This window comes from Sorghum bicolor, chromosome 2, assembly GCF_000003195.3.
Source record: "Sorghum bicolor cultivar BTx623 chromosome 2, Sorghum_bicolor_NCBIv3, whole genome shotgun sequence".
NCBI lineage: Eukaryota > Viridiplantae > Streptophyta > Magnoliopsida > Poales > Poaceae > Sorghum > Sorghum bicolor.
The window spans coordinates 4029152-4046347 of record NC_012871.2 but is presented as its reverse complement, the minus strand read 5'-3'; the positions used below and the strand labels follow the sequence as shown (position 1 = coordinate 4046347).

The 17196-nt window shown below is 45.3% G+C and overlaps 3 protein-coding genes across 3 annotated transcripts; all 3 read left to right on the top strand.

Annotated features, from left to right (window-relative positions):
* LOC8081157 (D-lactate dehydrogenase [cytochrome], mitochondrial) lies at positions 84-6654 on the top strand. Its single transcript, XM_021453870.1, has 18 exons — positions 84-434; positions 540-633; positions 756-856; positions 1101-1149; positions 1673-1765; positions 1965-2079; positions 2484-2544; positions 2721-2757; positions 2832-2893; positions 3079-3175; positions 3519-3593; positions 3797-3905; positions 4505-4614; positions 4780-4842; positions 5209-5288; positions 5466-5596; positions 5828-5871; positions 6224-6654. Exons 1-18 carry the CDS (start codon positions 208-210, stop codon positions 6341-6343), a joined length of 1668 nt encoding a protein of 555 aa, XP_021309545.1. The 5' UTR covers positions 84-207; the 3' UTR covers positions 6344-6654.
* LOC8081156 (probable carboxylesterase 15) lies at positions 7073-8510 on the top strand. Its single transcript, XM_002461456.2, has one exon. It carries the CDS (start codon positions 7149-7151, stop codon positions 8217-8219), a length of 1071 nt encoding a protein of 356 aa, XP_002461501.2. The 5' UTR covers positions 7073-7148; the 3' UTR covers positions 8220-8510.
* On the top strand, positions 15752-17196 carry LOC8081155 (probable carboxylesterase 15). Its single transcript, XM_002461455.2, has one exon. The coding sequence runs from the start codon at positions 15837-15839 to the stop codon at positions 16944-16946; it is 1110 nt and encodes a 369-aa protein (XP_002461500.1). The 5' UTR covers positions 15752-15836; the 3' UTR covers positions 16947-17196.

Genomic DNA, 17196 nt, shown 5'->3' with positions numbered 1-17196 from the left:
GTTCACTAGTCAATCGTCGCACGAAATGCACGCTCTCAGATAACCAGCGTACCAGAGACGATCGAGGCTGGAAAAGTTGTTGCTTTTTTCAATCCGCGCTGCTCCAACTCTGGCCGGCCGTCCCTCCTCTCCTTGCCTCTTCTACTCTGTTCCACTCCGAAGCTTGGCAAACAACTCCGTGCCTCCAGTCCTCCACTCCGCTCCGCCATGGCCACCTCCCTCCTCCGCCTCTCCCGCCCCCGCCGCGCGCTGCCGCTGCTCCCCATCTCCTCCCTCCGCCAACCGCTCTCCACCCAGTCCCACGCCCCGTCCCCTACCCCCTCCTCCGCCCGCCGCCTCCCGCATTTCCTCTCCTTCCTCGCCGCCGCTGCCGCCGCCGCCGCCGCCGGGGGAGCAACCGTCGCGCTCTGCGACTCCGGCCTAGACCACCACCGGTGCCCGCCTCATCTAACCCCGTCACAGAGTGTGCTTGTGTTCCGTTACTCGCTCAGCTGGGGTTGACCTCACCTGACCCGGCGTGCTCTGTCTGTCTGGCTCAGGGTCGGCGGCAAGGACAGCACCGATCTGGTGGTTCGTGGAGAGCGGAAGCTCGTGCCGCAGGAGTTCATCGACGAGCTCGCGTCCTTCCTCGGGGTGAGTTTGGTGATCGGATGGCCGCCGCTGCATTTGACCTGTGCGCAGTGATGGCCATGATGTGTGGATGCCAAGTATTTGATGTTTTCTCGCTGATGGTTGAGTGTATGGCTTAATGGCAGGACAACATGACTTTGGACTACGAAGAGAGGAGCTTCCATGGCACGCCACAAAACAGCTTCCACAAGGCAATCAACGTGCCTGATGTCGTCGTGTTCCCGAGGTGATGATGCTTACTAAGAACTCCAATGATCATCGATTTGTGGAAATCAAGGGCTGGTAGGAGACGTTATATGTTTCAAGTGTTTTGCCTAAATATGGGCTGTCGACTTGTCTTCCTCATCTTACAGTGTCATGTATCGGCACCTGATGTTGGGATGAGCTGAATCTGCTCCATATCTCAAGCGTGTATTAATTGAATGATCTATTTCTCGTAATGAAGTGATGCTTCGTCTTCTATTTTGCAGCTCGCAAGATGAGGTACAAAAGATTGTGATGGCCTGTAACAAGTACAAGGTATGCTAACGGGACATCATTGGATACTTACTGATCCTGAACAATTACCGCATTATACTTTACCATGTTTTGACTTTTGACACTCTTAGAGACAGTTCAGTATCCACTGTGTCATTGATAATCTTTTGAACTAGTTAATTTTCCATTTCAAATATATGTGTATTTGGTGGGGCTCTAAGTGCTTACTAATCACATGTTATAATTGTGTAACTGAATTACATGCTAGAATTGATATACTGTATCTTTTGTTATAAAATGCAACACTATCCTATCTACAAACATAGAAATTAACTTCTCCTAGGAAATGCAAAAGCTAAGCTTCCGTAAACAGGGAAACTAATTTCTGTGTATTCTATAAATGAGAATCCATAGCTTGATTAGTGGCTTTGTTGCTACAGTCAATAAGATTAAGAAGGGGGCCCTTTGCATGTCTTTTGCCTTTTTATTTGCACAGCAAAATTTTATGTATAAAGGTTCCATCATCATCATTGATCCAATTTATGTTCTCTCTCCTTGTGTTCAGGTTCCAATTGTACCATATGGTGGGGCTACCTCAATTGAGGGTCACACACTGGCACCTCATGGTGGTGTTTGCATCGACATGACCTTGATGAAGGTACAAATTAAGCAATATAATGTACAGCATATAGCTATAGCTAGGTGTTATTGATGTTACAAAACGATCTATTTGTGAATGAGTTAGAACTGTATTCTAATGCTTAAGAAGCATTCAGATATTCGAGCCTTGACCTTTCTACTTTGTTGCCTTTCTTCAAATGTGTGGTGTGGTTCATCATGGCGTAAATTCTTTACAGAAAATCAAATCCCTGAATGTTGAGGATATGGACGTAGTTGTTGAACCTGGAGTTGGATGGATAGAGCTGAACGAGTACCTGAAGCCTTATGGCCTATTTTTTCCTCTTGATCCAGGAAAGGTCCTTGCTCTTTGTTCATAAAGCCTTTCAAAATTTTCATTAATTTTTTCAAGGCACCCTGTTATGAACTTCTAAATGTAATCACTCGATGTGCAATTGCGTCTAATTTAACTTGGTTGCAGTTGGTAAGCCATTGTTGCCCATTGATTTGTGCAAGTTCATTCAGCTAATAGTTAGTACTTCTCTTGAATGAAGTATTTGTAGAATCTAGCCATAGTCGGTAACTGCATTTTCACTTGCTTCGAAGGTTTCAAATGTATGTTTAGTTCCCATTATCATTCTGTGGAAAGATCCATAGAGCCTTCATCATATTTAGAAGATGGTCATGTTAAATTTTGCATGCTTATGGAACCCAAACACTCATGCTTTAGCTGAAAAAAAAAACAATTTGATTTGCAGGGCCTGGGGCCACCATTGGAGGAATGTGTGCTACTCGCTGTTCTGGTTCATTAGCTGTGAGGTAATTACCAATTTATCCTTATATTTTCAGGGTATATTCAAGGTTCTGTATCAGAACCATAAACCCGCATCACTCAAGAACGTACAACCATAAGACTGATATGTCAATTCATGTACTTTGCTAGCTCTGTATTATAACTTTTAAATGGCTTTTATGGCTTCCTTCCTAGTTTGTAGGTATGGAACAATGCGGGATAATGTGATTAATCTTCGGGTACTTCTCCCCTACATAAAAAATACTTTGTATTAGTTCCACATGCAAATAGTAAATTTTCTTGGTACATGCAGGCTGTTTTGCCAAATGGTGATGTTGTGAAGACAGGCTCCCGGGCTCGAAAGAGTGCAGCTGGGTATGCAAGACACTCTCCTGATTGTTAGAATGACCCTTTTTTGTTTTGTTTTTGGAAGTGAATACTATTTTCAATGCTTAGTGCGTCCTTTATCCATATATGTGTTCTATACATATGGTGTTCTATTCCTGCCACCTGCCATCGATTTTTGCAACTTTGTTTACCTCTGCCTTGTTGAATGTCAGGTATGACCTTGCTCGTTTGATCATTGGGAGTGAAGGAACTTTGGGTGTAATTACAGAAGTGACTTTACGACTCCAAAAGCTTCCATCTCATTCTGTGGTGAGTATCTTTTGATTTAGTCAATATGAAACTCAATCTTTTCCTACTACAGCAAAGTTCTTTGTATAGGCTTGAATCTCAACGTAGTGTTGTATGTAGGAACCCTTAACGTATAATGCTTTTGTTTTTTTGGAAAAAAAATCTATTCTTTCTAAAAGGAATGACCACCATCATGCTATGACATACCACTACTGTCGTCTTTCATGAGAAAAATTTGTGCAAGCATATACATAACAGAACACAGGTTGCTAGATTTATGATGTCAATTTTCTCTGTATTATGTATCTTTTATGTTTTCATTTTGGTTATGGAGGCACTCACCATACATTTCCTACTATCTCAGGTTGCAATGTGCAATTTTAAAACAATTAAGGATGCTGCTGATGTTGCTATTGCAACAATGCTTTCTGGGATACAGGTCTGTGTTTTCCCTGGTATTTTCTTCCTTTATAAATTACAATGACCATGATGCTCCAGTGTGGAACATTTGGTCTCCTGTTTCATACGATGTGAATGTGCAGGCGCTGGCCTCTGTTTTCTTGCAGTTTGCCAATATATATGTCTATCTTGTAAAGCTCTTGCAGCTTGCCAATATTTATGTTTTCTTTTCTATATGACTAGGTTTCAAGAGTGGAATTGTTGGATGAGGTTCAGATAAAGGCAATAAACATGGCAAATGGCAAAAATTTGCCTGAAGTGCCGACCTTGATGTTTGAATTCATAGGGACAGGTAATGCAACTTACTATGTGATCAGTTATATTATGTATCCATGGTGGTGGTACTTATCCCTCCCAAATGAGTTTGTTTGAAAATATAAGGTGCCATGTGAATGTAGTCTGATAAATAAGAGGTTTGCATGTAGCTGTCATCTACTTACAGATTATGAATTTGACTTGATTAATGGGTAATGAATGATAATACGACTACTGCTGCATCTATGCGACTGCTTCTGTATTTAGGGATATCAATTAGAAAAGGTTTACTTTTGCAGTTTAGGTTCTGGGACTACAAAATTTTCTCTGCGCACAAGTACACTGCTGTTCAGACAACTTTCACAGTATTATATCTAATATAAGATTGGAGTGGTATCAGTCAAGATAGGCATCGTGAAAAGTGAAGTTTATTTGATAACAATACATGTCCAATTTTGATATATGATCTTCAGGGCAAAGCCAACATAATAATATATTTTACTGGCTGCTGGACTGTGCTCAACGCTCATTAGAAACTTCTTTGAACTTATTAAACTGCAACTGTTGTTACGGTCTATGATCAATAACTGACTAATTCCTTTTCTTTGCCAACATCTTCCTCTTGCAAATATCCAGAAGCATATGCTCTTGAACAAACTCTCTTGGTTCAAAAAATTGCCAACAAACACCATGGATCAGATTTTGTTTTTGTTGAGGAGCCAGATGCTAAAGCGGAATTATGGAAGGTCAGTAGAGGGTTTAATCTGAAGAGAATATTGATCCCCCTTTGGTTCTATATGATCTTGCACATACGTGAATGTTGCAAATATAATTTATTAGCCTCCATCATGCATTGGAATGGATCTATTATCGAAATATATTTGTAACAATACTGAGCCCTTTAAGTGCAGATCAGGAAGGAGGCACTTTGGGCTGGCTTTGCTATGAAACCTGATTATGAAGCTATGATCACGGTTTGTTCTCTTACCACTTGGTTAATTTACAGATATATGTCCATTGTAATATCCAGGAACCACATCTAGTGTTGTGTATCATGTGCTTTAATGCTTGCTCCTCAGTTGTAAGTCTCTAACAGCATGTCCCTATGTTCTCTCCATGAAATTGTGATCCCAAATAAGTAGCATATCCAGTATAAATGATATTTAGCTATGGAGCATGGACTTGTTTTCTCATTGGCAATTTTTTATCCTCTGTTCCTATGCCTGTGTAGATTGTCGAAAAAGTCATTGTGAGTGTGGTACCTTGCATGGAACATGTTGTCAGTTAACAATGCATGATCTGTAATGAGTTTCCTAATGCTACTGTATCTGTTTGTGTAGGATGTTTGCGTCCCTCTGTCCAGACTTGCTGAATGCATATCTACATCAAAGCGTCTGCTTGATGCGTCACCATTGACTTGGTATGCATTTTCTCATTCAATACTTTCAAGGGGTGGCCACCTGTTTCACTATTGTAAATATAGGACAGAAAGGCTGTTTGATATTATATGGGATGGCATTATCTTACAGTAACTTCAGCAAGCCATGAATATAACTTTGGTTATGAAGACATTGATGTCTGATTATTTATGTTCCAGTCTGGTTATTGCTCATGCTGGTGATGGAAATTTTCACACGATTATCCTGTTTGATCCAAGTCAAGACGACCAACAAAAGGAAGCAGAGAGACTAAACCATTTCATGGTTGATACAGCTCTGTCTATGGAAGGTATAAATAGCCTACTTCTTGTCTATAGAGTTTACTTGCTGTCACTGGATAAGGAATAACCAAATGCCTTGAACAACTGTCTAATCTAGAGTTCTTTTCCCCGAGCACTGTCTAATCTAGAGTTATCTCAGATAGAAGTCATAACATGTGTCTCTTTGTTTTATCCATTTGCAGTAATTATCAGAGCTTGGACTAGTTGAAAATATTAACATGACTGGTACCTAACTGCAGGTACATGCACAGGAGAGCATGGTGTTGGCACAGGGAAAATGAAGGCAAGTATCAGCCCCCTATAGATGGAAAAGCTTAGTTGTGCTCCCTTTTCTTTTCCTTCTTCAAAACTATGGCATAAGAAAAAAAAATTGAGAATGGCTGGCTGAATGCTAACCACTTCATTAGACCGAATGTGTTATTACAGTTACAGATATCACTTGAACGACATAATTCCGTGGATATCTGGTCCTAGCCTAACATTTGTAGGAGAAAGTTTTCATACCCTTCATGCTTTTAAGTTTTAAGTCATATTTGCTTGTTTTGTTCATAATTTTCTGATAAGACATCATTTCTGTATTGGTCACGGGTATTATCATCACTTCATTGATGATGAATATTTTTGTTTGTTGGCAGTACCTGGAGAAGGAGTTGGGCATCGAGTCACTGAGGACGATGAAAAGAATAAAGGGTGCGTTGGATCCCAACAACATCATGAATCCGGGAAAGCTGATCCCACCTCACGTCTGCATATGACGCTCCAGATCGCCACCTGACTGGAGGATCTCCGAGTGGGCGTGCTGGTTCCGGGAGGCGTGGTGCTGACAGTGCAAGCAATAGTGCACTGAACTGCTCTGTATCTGTATGGCATGCGTTGGAGGAAAATGCGTGTATAGGTGTCAGATCAAAATTATACTGGTACAAAAACTGAACTGCCTCAGGTAATAAAGGAAATAATGGAGCGAACATTCGTCTCCTCATGCCGTTTTAACAGGAGAAGAAATCTTTTTATATACGAATAATATGTGTTTATCTAATGATAACAAAGAATATATGTGTTTATCTCATTCAGATTCTTCTGATTTCCTAGAAACACAAAGTAGCAGCTGAGTGATGGTACTGGAACCTACCAATTTGTGATTAGGAAGCAGCTGAGATATACATGGTACGGTACATGTGGAATGAGACGAAGATAGAAACGAGTCGTCGCCATCCATCCCCATCGCACCGAGTCAGTGACCACAGCACGCATACGCATTGCCCGGTGTTGATGCACACGGGTGACCACAGCACGCATACGCATCCCCATCGCACCGAGTCGTCTCTCCATTGGCCACCTAGCGGTGGCGAGACGGCAGCGTTTTGTACGCACCCCGCCGCCCGGTGCCGGCCGACTCGGCACCCACCACCACCAGCCACCACCTCACCGGACGGCCGCGCCACGTCCTTACCCCCTGTCGCTTCCGGCGATCGTCCGGCCCGGAACCACTCTCCTCGCAAACCCCCGAAATGACAAAATCCGCCTCCGATCCACTTGCGCACCCCACACTTCCGGCTCTATATGACCTCACCTCACGGCGCGGCTCACACTTGTCACTCGCGAGCGAGTCGCGCCACTCCACTGCAGGTCTCCACTCTCCAGCCACCCATGGCGTCCGAGGCCGAGCCACGGGTGGTGGACGAGTGCCGGGGCGTGCTGTTCGTGTACAGCGACGGCTCGGTGGTGCGGCGCGCGCAGCCCGGGTTCTCGACGCCGGTGCGGGACGACGGCACCGTGGAGTGGAAGGACGTGACGTTCGACGACGCCCACGGGCTGGGGCTCCGCCTCTACCTTCCCCGGGAGCGCGCCGCCGGCGGGCGGAGGCTGCCGGTGTTCTTCTACTACCACGGCGGCGGCTTCTGCATCGGGTCCCGCACCTGGCCCAACGTCCAGAACTACTGCCTCCGCCTAGCTTCCGACCTCGGCGCGCTCGTGGTGGCGCCGGACTACCGCCTCGCGCCCGAGCACCGGCTCCCCGCCGCGCTCGACGACGCCGCGGCGGCGGTCCTGTGGCTGGCCGCGCAGGCGAAGGAAGGGGACCCGTGGGTCGCCGAAGCGGCCGACCTCGGCCGTGTCTTCGTGTCCGGCGACTCGGCCGGCGGCACCATCGCGCACCACCTCGCCGTACGGTTCGGCTCCCCCGCGGCGCGCGCGGAGCTGGCCCCCGTCGCCGTCCGGGGGTACGTCCAGCTCATGCCCTTCTTCGGCGGCGTGGAGCGGACGCGGTCGGAGGCCGAGTGCCCCGACGACGCCTTCCTCAACCGGCCCCTCAACGACCGGTACTGGCGCCTGTCGCTGCCGGAGGGCGCCACGGCCGACCACCCCGTGTCCAACCCGTTCGGCCCCGGCGCGCCCGCGCTGGACGCCGTCGAGTTCGCGCCCACCATGGTCGTCGTCGGGGGCCGCGACATCCTCCACGACCGCGCCGTGGACTATGCGGATCGGCTCAAGGCCGCGGGGAAGCCCGTCGAGGTGCGGGATTTCGACGGCCAGCAGCACGGCTTCTTCACCATCGACCCGTGGTCCGACGCCTCCGCCGAGCTCATGCGCGTCGTCAAGCGCTTCGTCGACAGCGACGGCCGCTTCGACTGAACGGAACCGGCCATGCATCGACCAGCGATCTAGACTCGTGTGTTGGTTACCTCGAAGATCATAGTGGAAAATGCACGCTACAACGACACATGCCGATCGGTGTCGCACTGGTACATAAATTTTATAGGAGGCAGACATTGGCAACCGGTCTCCAATCAATGATCACTGTTAATCATAGAACTACATCCCCGTCTCGATTAATCAATAAAAAACAAAAAAAAACAGTGAGTTCATCGATGGAGCCCACTAAACAGTTGATATGCTCGCCTCAATTAATCAATAAAAAAAAAATAGTGAGCTCATCAACGAAGCCCACCAAGCCCATCTGAGTGCCGCCACCGTCGCCGCCGCCGCTCATCGGATCCGGATGGCTGCGAGCGCCAACTGACATGTCACTGCAAGCACGGGTGGTACTGGCGTCTGCCCCTGCCACCGTGAGCACCTCAGGGCACCGTTGGATCTGCGCCACCGCTGACTCCATGATCTGGATTTCTGCCACCGTATAAAGATCTGTGCCAATTGCTCGTTGGGGGCCACCGTCGTGGTGGAGAGTGCTCAGCGCTGCTGAAGGGGGAAGAGCTCGCCAGCCAACTCGTCTGAGTCGCCGTCTCACCCGCCGTAAGGAGGTGGCTCCCGCTCTCCACTAGGAGGAGCCGCTGCTCACGCCATCGACCCGCTCGCCTGTAGGAGCCGCCAGCGACGCCTCTGGGATGCCGCCTGCAGGGCTTGTGCGTCCATGACTCCGTGCTGGAATGTTGCCGGACTAACCCCTAAGCCGCTGAAGGTAGGACAGAGAGGGGAGAGGAGAGGGAGGGGTGTTGCGCTATGAGGGAGAGGAGAGGGAGTGGCGTTGCGAGGGAGAGGAGAGGGAGTGGCGCTAGGACAGAAGAGGACAGGGAGTGGCGCTAGGGAGGAGCGATGTAAGGCTAAGGCCTTGTTTAGATGCAAAAAGTTTTTGGATTTTGACACGGTAGTATTTTTATTTTTATTTGACAAATATTGTCTAATTATGGAGTAATTAGGTTTAAAAGATTCGTCTCGTGATTTACATGTAAACTGTGCAATTAGTTATTCTTTTTATCTATATTTAATATTTCATGCATGTGCCGCAAGATTCGATGTGACGGAGAATCTTGTAAAGTTTTGGGTTTTTGGGTGTATCTAAACAAGGCCTAAGTTAAGTGCTGCTTATATACGAGCCCTGTAGAATGGTAGAGATGGTCTTTTTCTAAGCTGGAAACTGGACCATTATTTTTGGAGGTGGACCTTATAGCGTGCCCGCCTTCGGAAATGGATTTATGAAGGAGGTTGCCTTATGAATAATAAATAGAAAATACTTGCCTCCGTTAATCATAGGCATTAATTAAGGCGGTTGAATTTTGTGACCACCTAAGATAATAAAAGGACACCATCTTGTAAAATTATTTGTGTAGTAGTGTGGAACTCTGTTGTTAATGTGGCGACCAAATTAAATGCATGTTTAGCTGTGGCTTATTGCATAGTACTCCTTCCGTCTATTTATTGAAGTCATTTTATTGAAAAAAAATTCTTTAGAAATGGGAGTCATCTAAGCTAGGGATCATTATTTTCACCTTTTACCAAGCACATACGGCTCCTCTCACTGGTCTAATTAATTCAATCGTCTGCATGTTTTTGGTCACTGCGCACAACCCTAAAATGACTCTACAAAGAAAGTATTGGTTGGTGCGTTGAAATCAATGTGGTTCGGCCATACTTTCATCTTCTTTTCTTCAAGAATGCTACATATTTCAATAGAGTGATAAGTTGAAGCCTCTTCTTGCTCGACTTTTTTTTTTTCGGGCCACGTGATACGAGCGTTTGTGTAGTTCGCGAAAATATTTAGTTTTGGCTACTTTAGCATTTTCGTTTGTATTTGACAATTATTGTTCAATCATGGACCAACTAGACTTAAAAGATTCGTCTCACAAATTACAGACTGTACAATTAATTTTTGTTTATGTCTATATTTAAAATTTCATACATACGTCTAAAGATTGAGAAATTTTGAAAAAATTTTAAAATCCCATCCTCAAGGGCCTGTTTGATTTCTTGTCTGGCTCCCGCGACAACCGCCACGCGGCCGGATGCACCAGCCGGTACAGACGAGGACGCGGAGGACTGATGATATGATATCGCTTCTGGTGCACAGGTAGATGGTCACATCCGCTCCTAGAGACGCCACGACGACATCAACCAGCCCAGCGGACGCGCCTGCCGGCACAGACAAGGACAGCGGACGCCGCTCTCCTGGTGGCTGGTGCACGGGTAGATGGTTGCCATCTCCGCCGCCTCTTCTTCCTCAACCCCGTGCTTTTCTACTCCACCCTCGATGAGGCTCCGTGCCTCCGTCCGCCGTGGCCGAGCCGTGGGGCACCAATGCCGCCTGGCGCTGGGAGCACTACCGTACTTGGTGACCGCACGGGAGAGCTGAGGTGGGTGGGACTTGGGAGTTAGGCTCGGAGAGGTGACTCGAACTCATTGGAATCTGTTCACAAATTAACATCAAGCTAGTTCACTTTAGCAAATGTGTCGTCACACGTTGGCCATACGCTGTGACCAAGTGGATGCGTCGTTTCGTGGCACTTATGAGGCCACCGTCAAAACGTGGCTTCTTCACACCCAAACTACGAATTATATGTGATGCTAGCAGGCCGGGGCGAGGCCCAGTATCATGCTGATTGTGAACCCGGCGTGTCCCCAAATGGGCACCCAGAGGTTGAGATGCCCTTAAAATTGTGCTGGGATGGGATCTCTGTCCAGCTGATAACAGGCAGCATTGATGATTGATGCAGTGCAGGTACATGTGATGGGATTATTGTAAAAAGAAACCATCTCCAGATGGACCAGATCAATGTTGTCCACAAACCCCCCCTGCCTCAATCTAAGGTTTGTTTATTTGGTGTCATAGTTTGGCACGACTAACATTTGACACGTTGTGGTTGTCAAAAATCTCCATGCCTTTATTTTCCAATGGCTAGAAAAAGGCGTAACCGCGTAGGCCCTATGTATATAGGCAGATAATAAAAGAGAGGTGCATGCGTAATTTCACATGTTCACTAACCTGGCCTGTGGAAGGTAGAGTTTTATATGTTTCTATGGAGGGTGCGTGGGAGTACCTCACATAATGATAATTCTATCATATCGAACTGCTAATTCTCGTGGCGTGAAGTTGTGAGTTGTGACACTCTCACTCACTGCTCATCAGATATGATGAATCTTTGCTATAATCCATTGTCACTAGGAACTTTATCACCCACCAGACATGGTACCTGATCCATTGTCACTGTAAAGGGCCTGTCTTTCTCTCCTTTTCTCCACTGATTTGTCATTTTGTGGCCACCGGCCTCTTGATCCATCTCTCACCTCAGTACATATCTCGATCTCTTGGATAAGTTCAGGCTGTTCAGCCCATTTCCGTCATCCAGAATTCATCATATAAACCACTCTGATCTGAACTCTTCATCTAGTCCATTTCCATTTCTTACTGAGGTGTAGCTGTCAGTCGTCACACAAATTTCCTGCAAGATTTAGTTCCACATATCAACGAAGAGATACATGGTTCTTTGCAAGAACATCATATGCACGGCCAGAAAGCATGAAACGTTGGACATATAAATCCAGTGGCTAATGACAGACAAAAGGAAAGGGTTGTGTTTCAGTGTTGTGTTAAGCACTTCTTCACTATGATCCAATGGCTAATTACCCATTAACACCAACTCCACTACTTCTAATTACCTCACGAAAGCTATGTATCACATCACATGCATGATATATTAATTTTCATACTGTACTATAGCGACCATATGACCACTCCTTTATTAGCTCACGTATGTGCTAATTGTCACTTACCAACTGGCACGGCCTTACTCAATCCCCATCTGTTTGCAACTCAACTTCGATATTGAGATAAAGTGTGATACTTCCTTCATCTTATTACAAAGAGATTTATTCTAGAATATGGAGGAGATACCAATGTTATTGGAAAATGGCCAAACACCCCTATAAAAAGTTAGCTATAATGTATTTCTTTTGATGGTTAGGCTAGAAATATATAGGTGGGACCCATATGTTTGCATACAGTGACACTCTTTATGGGATAAAATTTAAGTGTTATATAGCAATACTCTTTGTGAGCACGGACGCCAATATAATGCCATAGTTGGTTAACACCAATACCGATTCAAAGGTGTCAAGAAATAACTTGGCCATTGTAAGTTACCCTGCTAGTAATAAATAAATGACGTTTTAGATTTGTTAATAAAAGCCAACATTTTGAACATGAACTACTATCTTTTGTTATAGCATGAACCACTGCTTTCATAAGTATGACAAGTGTATGGTTTTTTTGATCTTTTCTAGACAAATCTACTTATACACTACCAAACATCCAAGCTCAACCAGTTAAAAAAAGTAATTCATGACCGAATTTTGGAACGGTTCACTTTAGATATAACCCAAAACATCATTTTTTAATTGGAGGGATTAATTTATTATTAAATTGAAAAATAGCAAATCACTTTTTTTGTGAGACCCAGTATAGATGCAGATTCACATATGCATGAGCGCACACTCATCTTTATGAAGGCATATACGCACTACATACGTAATTAAATTCGGAAATATATATATAAATTTACCCTATATATATAATTTAGAAAAATAATGCGAGCACTCATGTCAATTTGTCGAGGACTTAAACCCTGATGGACAAGTTTCATCACATGGAACCCAACCAAGCTAAGACATGCTCAGCTCGCATAGCCAAACACAGTATGTTTGACCAATCATACTTGATTCTTTTAAAAGGACAACAAAATATATGTTGGACATATAAATCCAATGGCTGATGACAGACGAAAGGAAAGGGTTATGATAAGTGTTGTGTTAAGCACTCCTTCACTATGATCCAACGGCTAATTACCAACTAACACCAACTCCACTACTTCTAATTACCTCACGCAAGCTATGTATCACGTCGCATGCATGATATTAATTTTCATACTGTAGGATCAGGGCCGTCTGTATAATTTTGAGGGTCCTTGTGCAAGCAAAAGGGTAAGGGCCCATCAAATATTTTTTGATATGTCAAATATATAAAATATATAGTACAACTAATAAGAATTAATTTGCACCATATGTTTTAGTTTATAAAAGGTAATTATAGTACAACAAATAAATAAATAGAATAGAATTAGAAATTTAGAACCCTATCACGGAATACTAATAACAAAATTGGTGAAGTCTCGATCAGCTATACCCTTACTCTTCCTGCTTTAGTGTCTAGTAGTGACATCGTGTGCGGACATGTGGTGTTAGCGTGTCATAGAGCCACATTGTTGCATTGGACGATTGGGCAATAGGACGAGAAGACGATAAAAAGGAACATTGATTTGCTCAACTAATCGATCAAGCGAGAATATGAAGCAACACTAGCAATAAGTGGATGTAGATGACATGCTGATTAATGGATTTCTTTTTTAGATTAATTGACGAATTTCTATAGTGTCTATATAAGCCTCCAAAAAATTAGATAAATATATATACTAAGTATTATATATATTACATATATACTTATAGGCCCCTTAGCGCCGTAGGCCTCCGGCCGTCGCACCGGCTGCCCACCCCCTAAAGACGACCCCGACTATGATCACTCCTTTAGCTCACATATGTGTGCCATTGGTCACTCACCAACTAGCATGGCCTTAACTCAATCCATCCACATCTGTTTTTGCAGCTCAACCTCGATGTCGAAGTGTGATACTTTTTTTTAAGTGCTATAAGTACTCCCTCCGTCCAAAGAATCATTCTATAAAGTTGGGGAGAAATACCAATATTATTGACAAAATGGCCAAATACCCCCTATAAAAAGTTAGCTTATAATGTATTTCTTTTAAGGGTTGGGCTAGAAAATATATATATTGGACCCACAAACATTCTTTACGGGACACTTAGTGAGTACTACGGACACAAATATAACGCTAGAGTTGATTAACACAACTTGTCCAATTCCGATTCGAAGGTCAAGAAACAACTTGGCCATTGTAAGTTACTCTCTTTAATTTCTAGTAATAAATAAACGATTGTTAATTTTAGAGTTGTCCAAAGTCAACATTTTAAAGAGTTTTGTTATAATATATATCTGTAAAGTATGACAAATGTTTGATTTTCATGATACTGCTTTTCTAGACAAGTCTACTTTTATACTAACCAAACATCCAAGCTAATCGCAAAACAATACCAAACATCCAAGCTCGAGCGGTTAAAAGAGCAATTCATAAACAAAATTTGGAATGAGTAACTTTAGATAACCCAAAGCATCACTTATTTTAGTAGGGAGTAATTGTTATTAAATTGCAAAATAGCAAAACACACTATGCTTGACCAACTGTATTTCTTTTAGAAGGGCAACAAAATATTTGCTTTACTCTAGTATTACTAGAAGAAAATAATTCATGAATGAGGGAAACCGGACCCTAAGCCATACAACTTTCTCACAAACAACAACCTTTTTATAGTGACCGACTACTAAACACAAGATTAGTATTGGGAGAAAATTGGCAACACTCTACTTCATGAATCATGACTACAATGAGCCTGTTCGCTTAAGATTATCTGTTGAATTTTCCAGCCATTCAGTAGTATTTTTCTCTCACAACAAACCACCAATCATACTTTAATAGTAAACACCTAAAGGAGTAGATTTATACTCAATTATTAAGCATGGTAAAAGCAAGGGCAAGTGTCACGAAATTAAGGCTGATGTTGCATTTAAAAAAACTCTAGGAGAGCCCGTTATGCTTATGTTGGTGATTTGCATAACAATTCTAAAGCCCTTACTAAACAAGTATACACTCCCTTCATCCTAAAAATTCTAGATTTTAGAGAAGTCAAACTTTTCTAGGTTTGACTAAGTTTTTAGAAAAAATATGAAAATTTATGTCTTCAATTAGATTTACTATGAAAATATATTCCTAATTTAGTGATATTTATTTGGTACCATAAACATTTGCATTTTTTGTATATATTCAATCAAACCTAATATTGTTTGACTCCTTAGATAGTGAGAATTACATTCTTTTTGGGATGAAAGAGGTACACTACACCTCAGTGACAATGTTTGTTCTGTCCACATACATAGGCCTCTTAATTGAATTTCATCGAATTTGTGCCCATTTGCTTGTAACAATAGTAGTACTGAATTGATTAACTTATAGCTACTTGTTAGCTGAGTGATAGGTAAGATGACATTAGTTGAGGATCCAAGTAAAATCACATCTAACTTTTGCAGCTAATTGTTAGCTATATGGATCCAAACAGATCCTAAATCCGTATGGCGTCAGATGAAGCATAATTTTTTGATCCGAATGGTACAAAAGATAAAAATAGATTTTATCATGGCTTGGCCAATCGTGAATTAGGAACTTTTTGTAGCCGTCATGGTCATGGACAACATAGGCATCAATATGCACAGTTACTGTTGCCATGGAATGCATCATGGATGGCTATATAAGAGGGCTAAGCTTAATTAAGGTTTGCTGAATATCATCGAGTTATAGCTTTACATTACACACGTGGTTAATCTTCAGTTGCACAATAATGCACGTTAACAAGGGCATGCCAACCATGCCCGCCGGCGTCTCGGTTGCCGCCGCCGGATGCTGTCCCACCGCTACGCCGGCGAACGAGGTCGTCGAGGACATCTTCGGCCTCGTGCGCGTCCTAAGCGATGGCACCGTCGTCCGGTCGCCGGCCGGCCCGGTGTTCTGCCCGACCACCTTCCCTGAGAACCACCCGTCCGTGGAATGGAAGGAGGCCGTCTACGGCAAGGCCAACAACCTCCTCGTCCGCATGTACAAGCCGTCAGCGTCGCCGGCCGGCGGGAAGAAGGCGCCGGTGCTCGTCCACTTCCACGGCGGCGGGTTCTGCATCGGGTCGTGCACGTGGGGCAACGTGCACGCGTTCTGCCTCCGCCTCGCCGCGGACACTGGCGCCGTCGTGCTGTCCGCGGGGTACCGCCTCGCCCCCGAGCACCGCCTGCCCGCTGCCGTCGACGACGGGGCCGCCTTCATGCGCTGGCTGCGCGAGCAGTCGTCGTCGTCGTCCGACGCCTGGCTCACCGAGGCCGCCGACTTCGGCCGGGTGTTCGTCACCGGCGACTCGGCGGGAGCAACCATAGCGCACCACCTCGCCGTGCGCGCCGGCGTCGGCGTGGCGACCGACGACGCTGGTGAAGCCGCCGGCGAGGCGGACCAGGTGACGATCCGTGGCTACGTCCTTCTGCTGCCATTCTTCGGCGGCGTCGAGCGAACGCCGTCGGAGCAGGCGGAGTGTCCCGCCGGCGCCGGGTCGGTGCTGAGCCTGGACGTGCTGGACCGGTTCTGGCGGGTGTCGCTGCCGGCGGGCGCCACCAGGGACCACCCCGTGGCGAACCCGTTCGGGCCGGACAGCCCGGAGCTGGGCTCGGTGGACTTCCGCCCGGTCCTGGTAGTGGTCGCCGGCCTCGACCTGCTGCGCGACCGCGCCGTCGGCTACGCCGGTCGGTTGGCCGCGGTGGGCAAGCCCGTGGAGCTCGTTGAGTTCGCCGGCGCGGCCCATGGCTTCTTCCTGCACGAGCCGGGCTCCGAGGCGACTGGCGAGCTGATACGTGCCGTGCGCCGGTTCGTTGACAGCTGTGTTGTTTCAGCGTCCGAGGCTGCTGCTGCTTGATGTGTGCAGTGCTACGATAATTGGACACCGGAGCGCGAGTACGAGTGCAATTTGGCTTTGTCTTGTATTTTAACCGTTACGCCATGGAATCAAATTAGTGTGTCTGGGTCGTTGTGGGCTTCATTCAGGCCAATCAGCTGGGCCGGGAGCTAGGCCGCTCGGCTCCCGCATCCAATGCCTGGATGCTTAAGCCGCTGTGATTTCCTTTCTTCTTAATAACAATGATGATGATGATGCACGTTTGCATGGG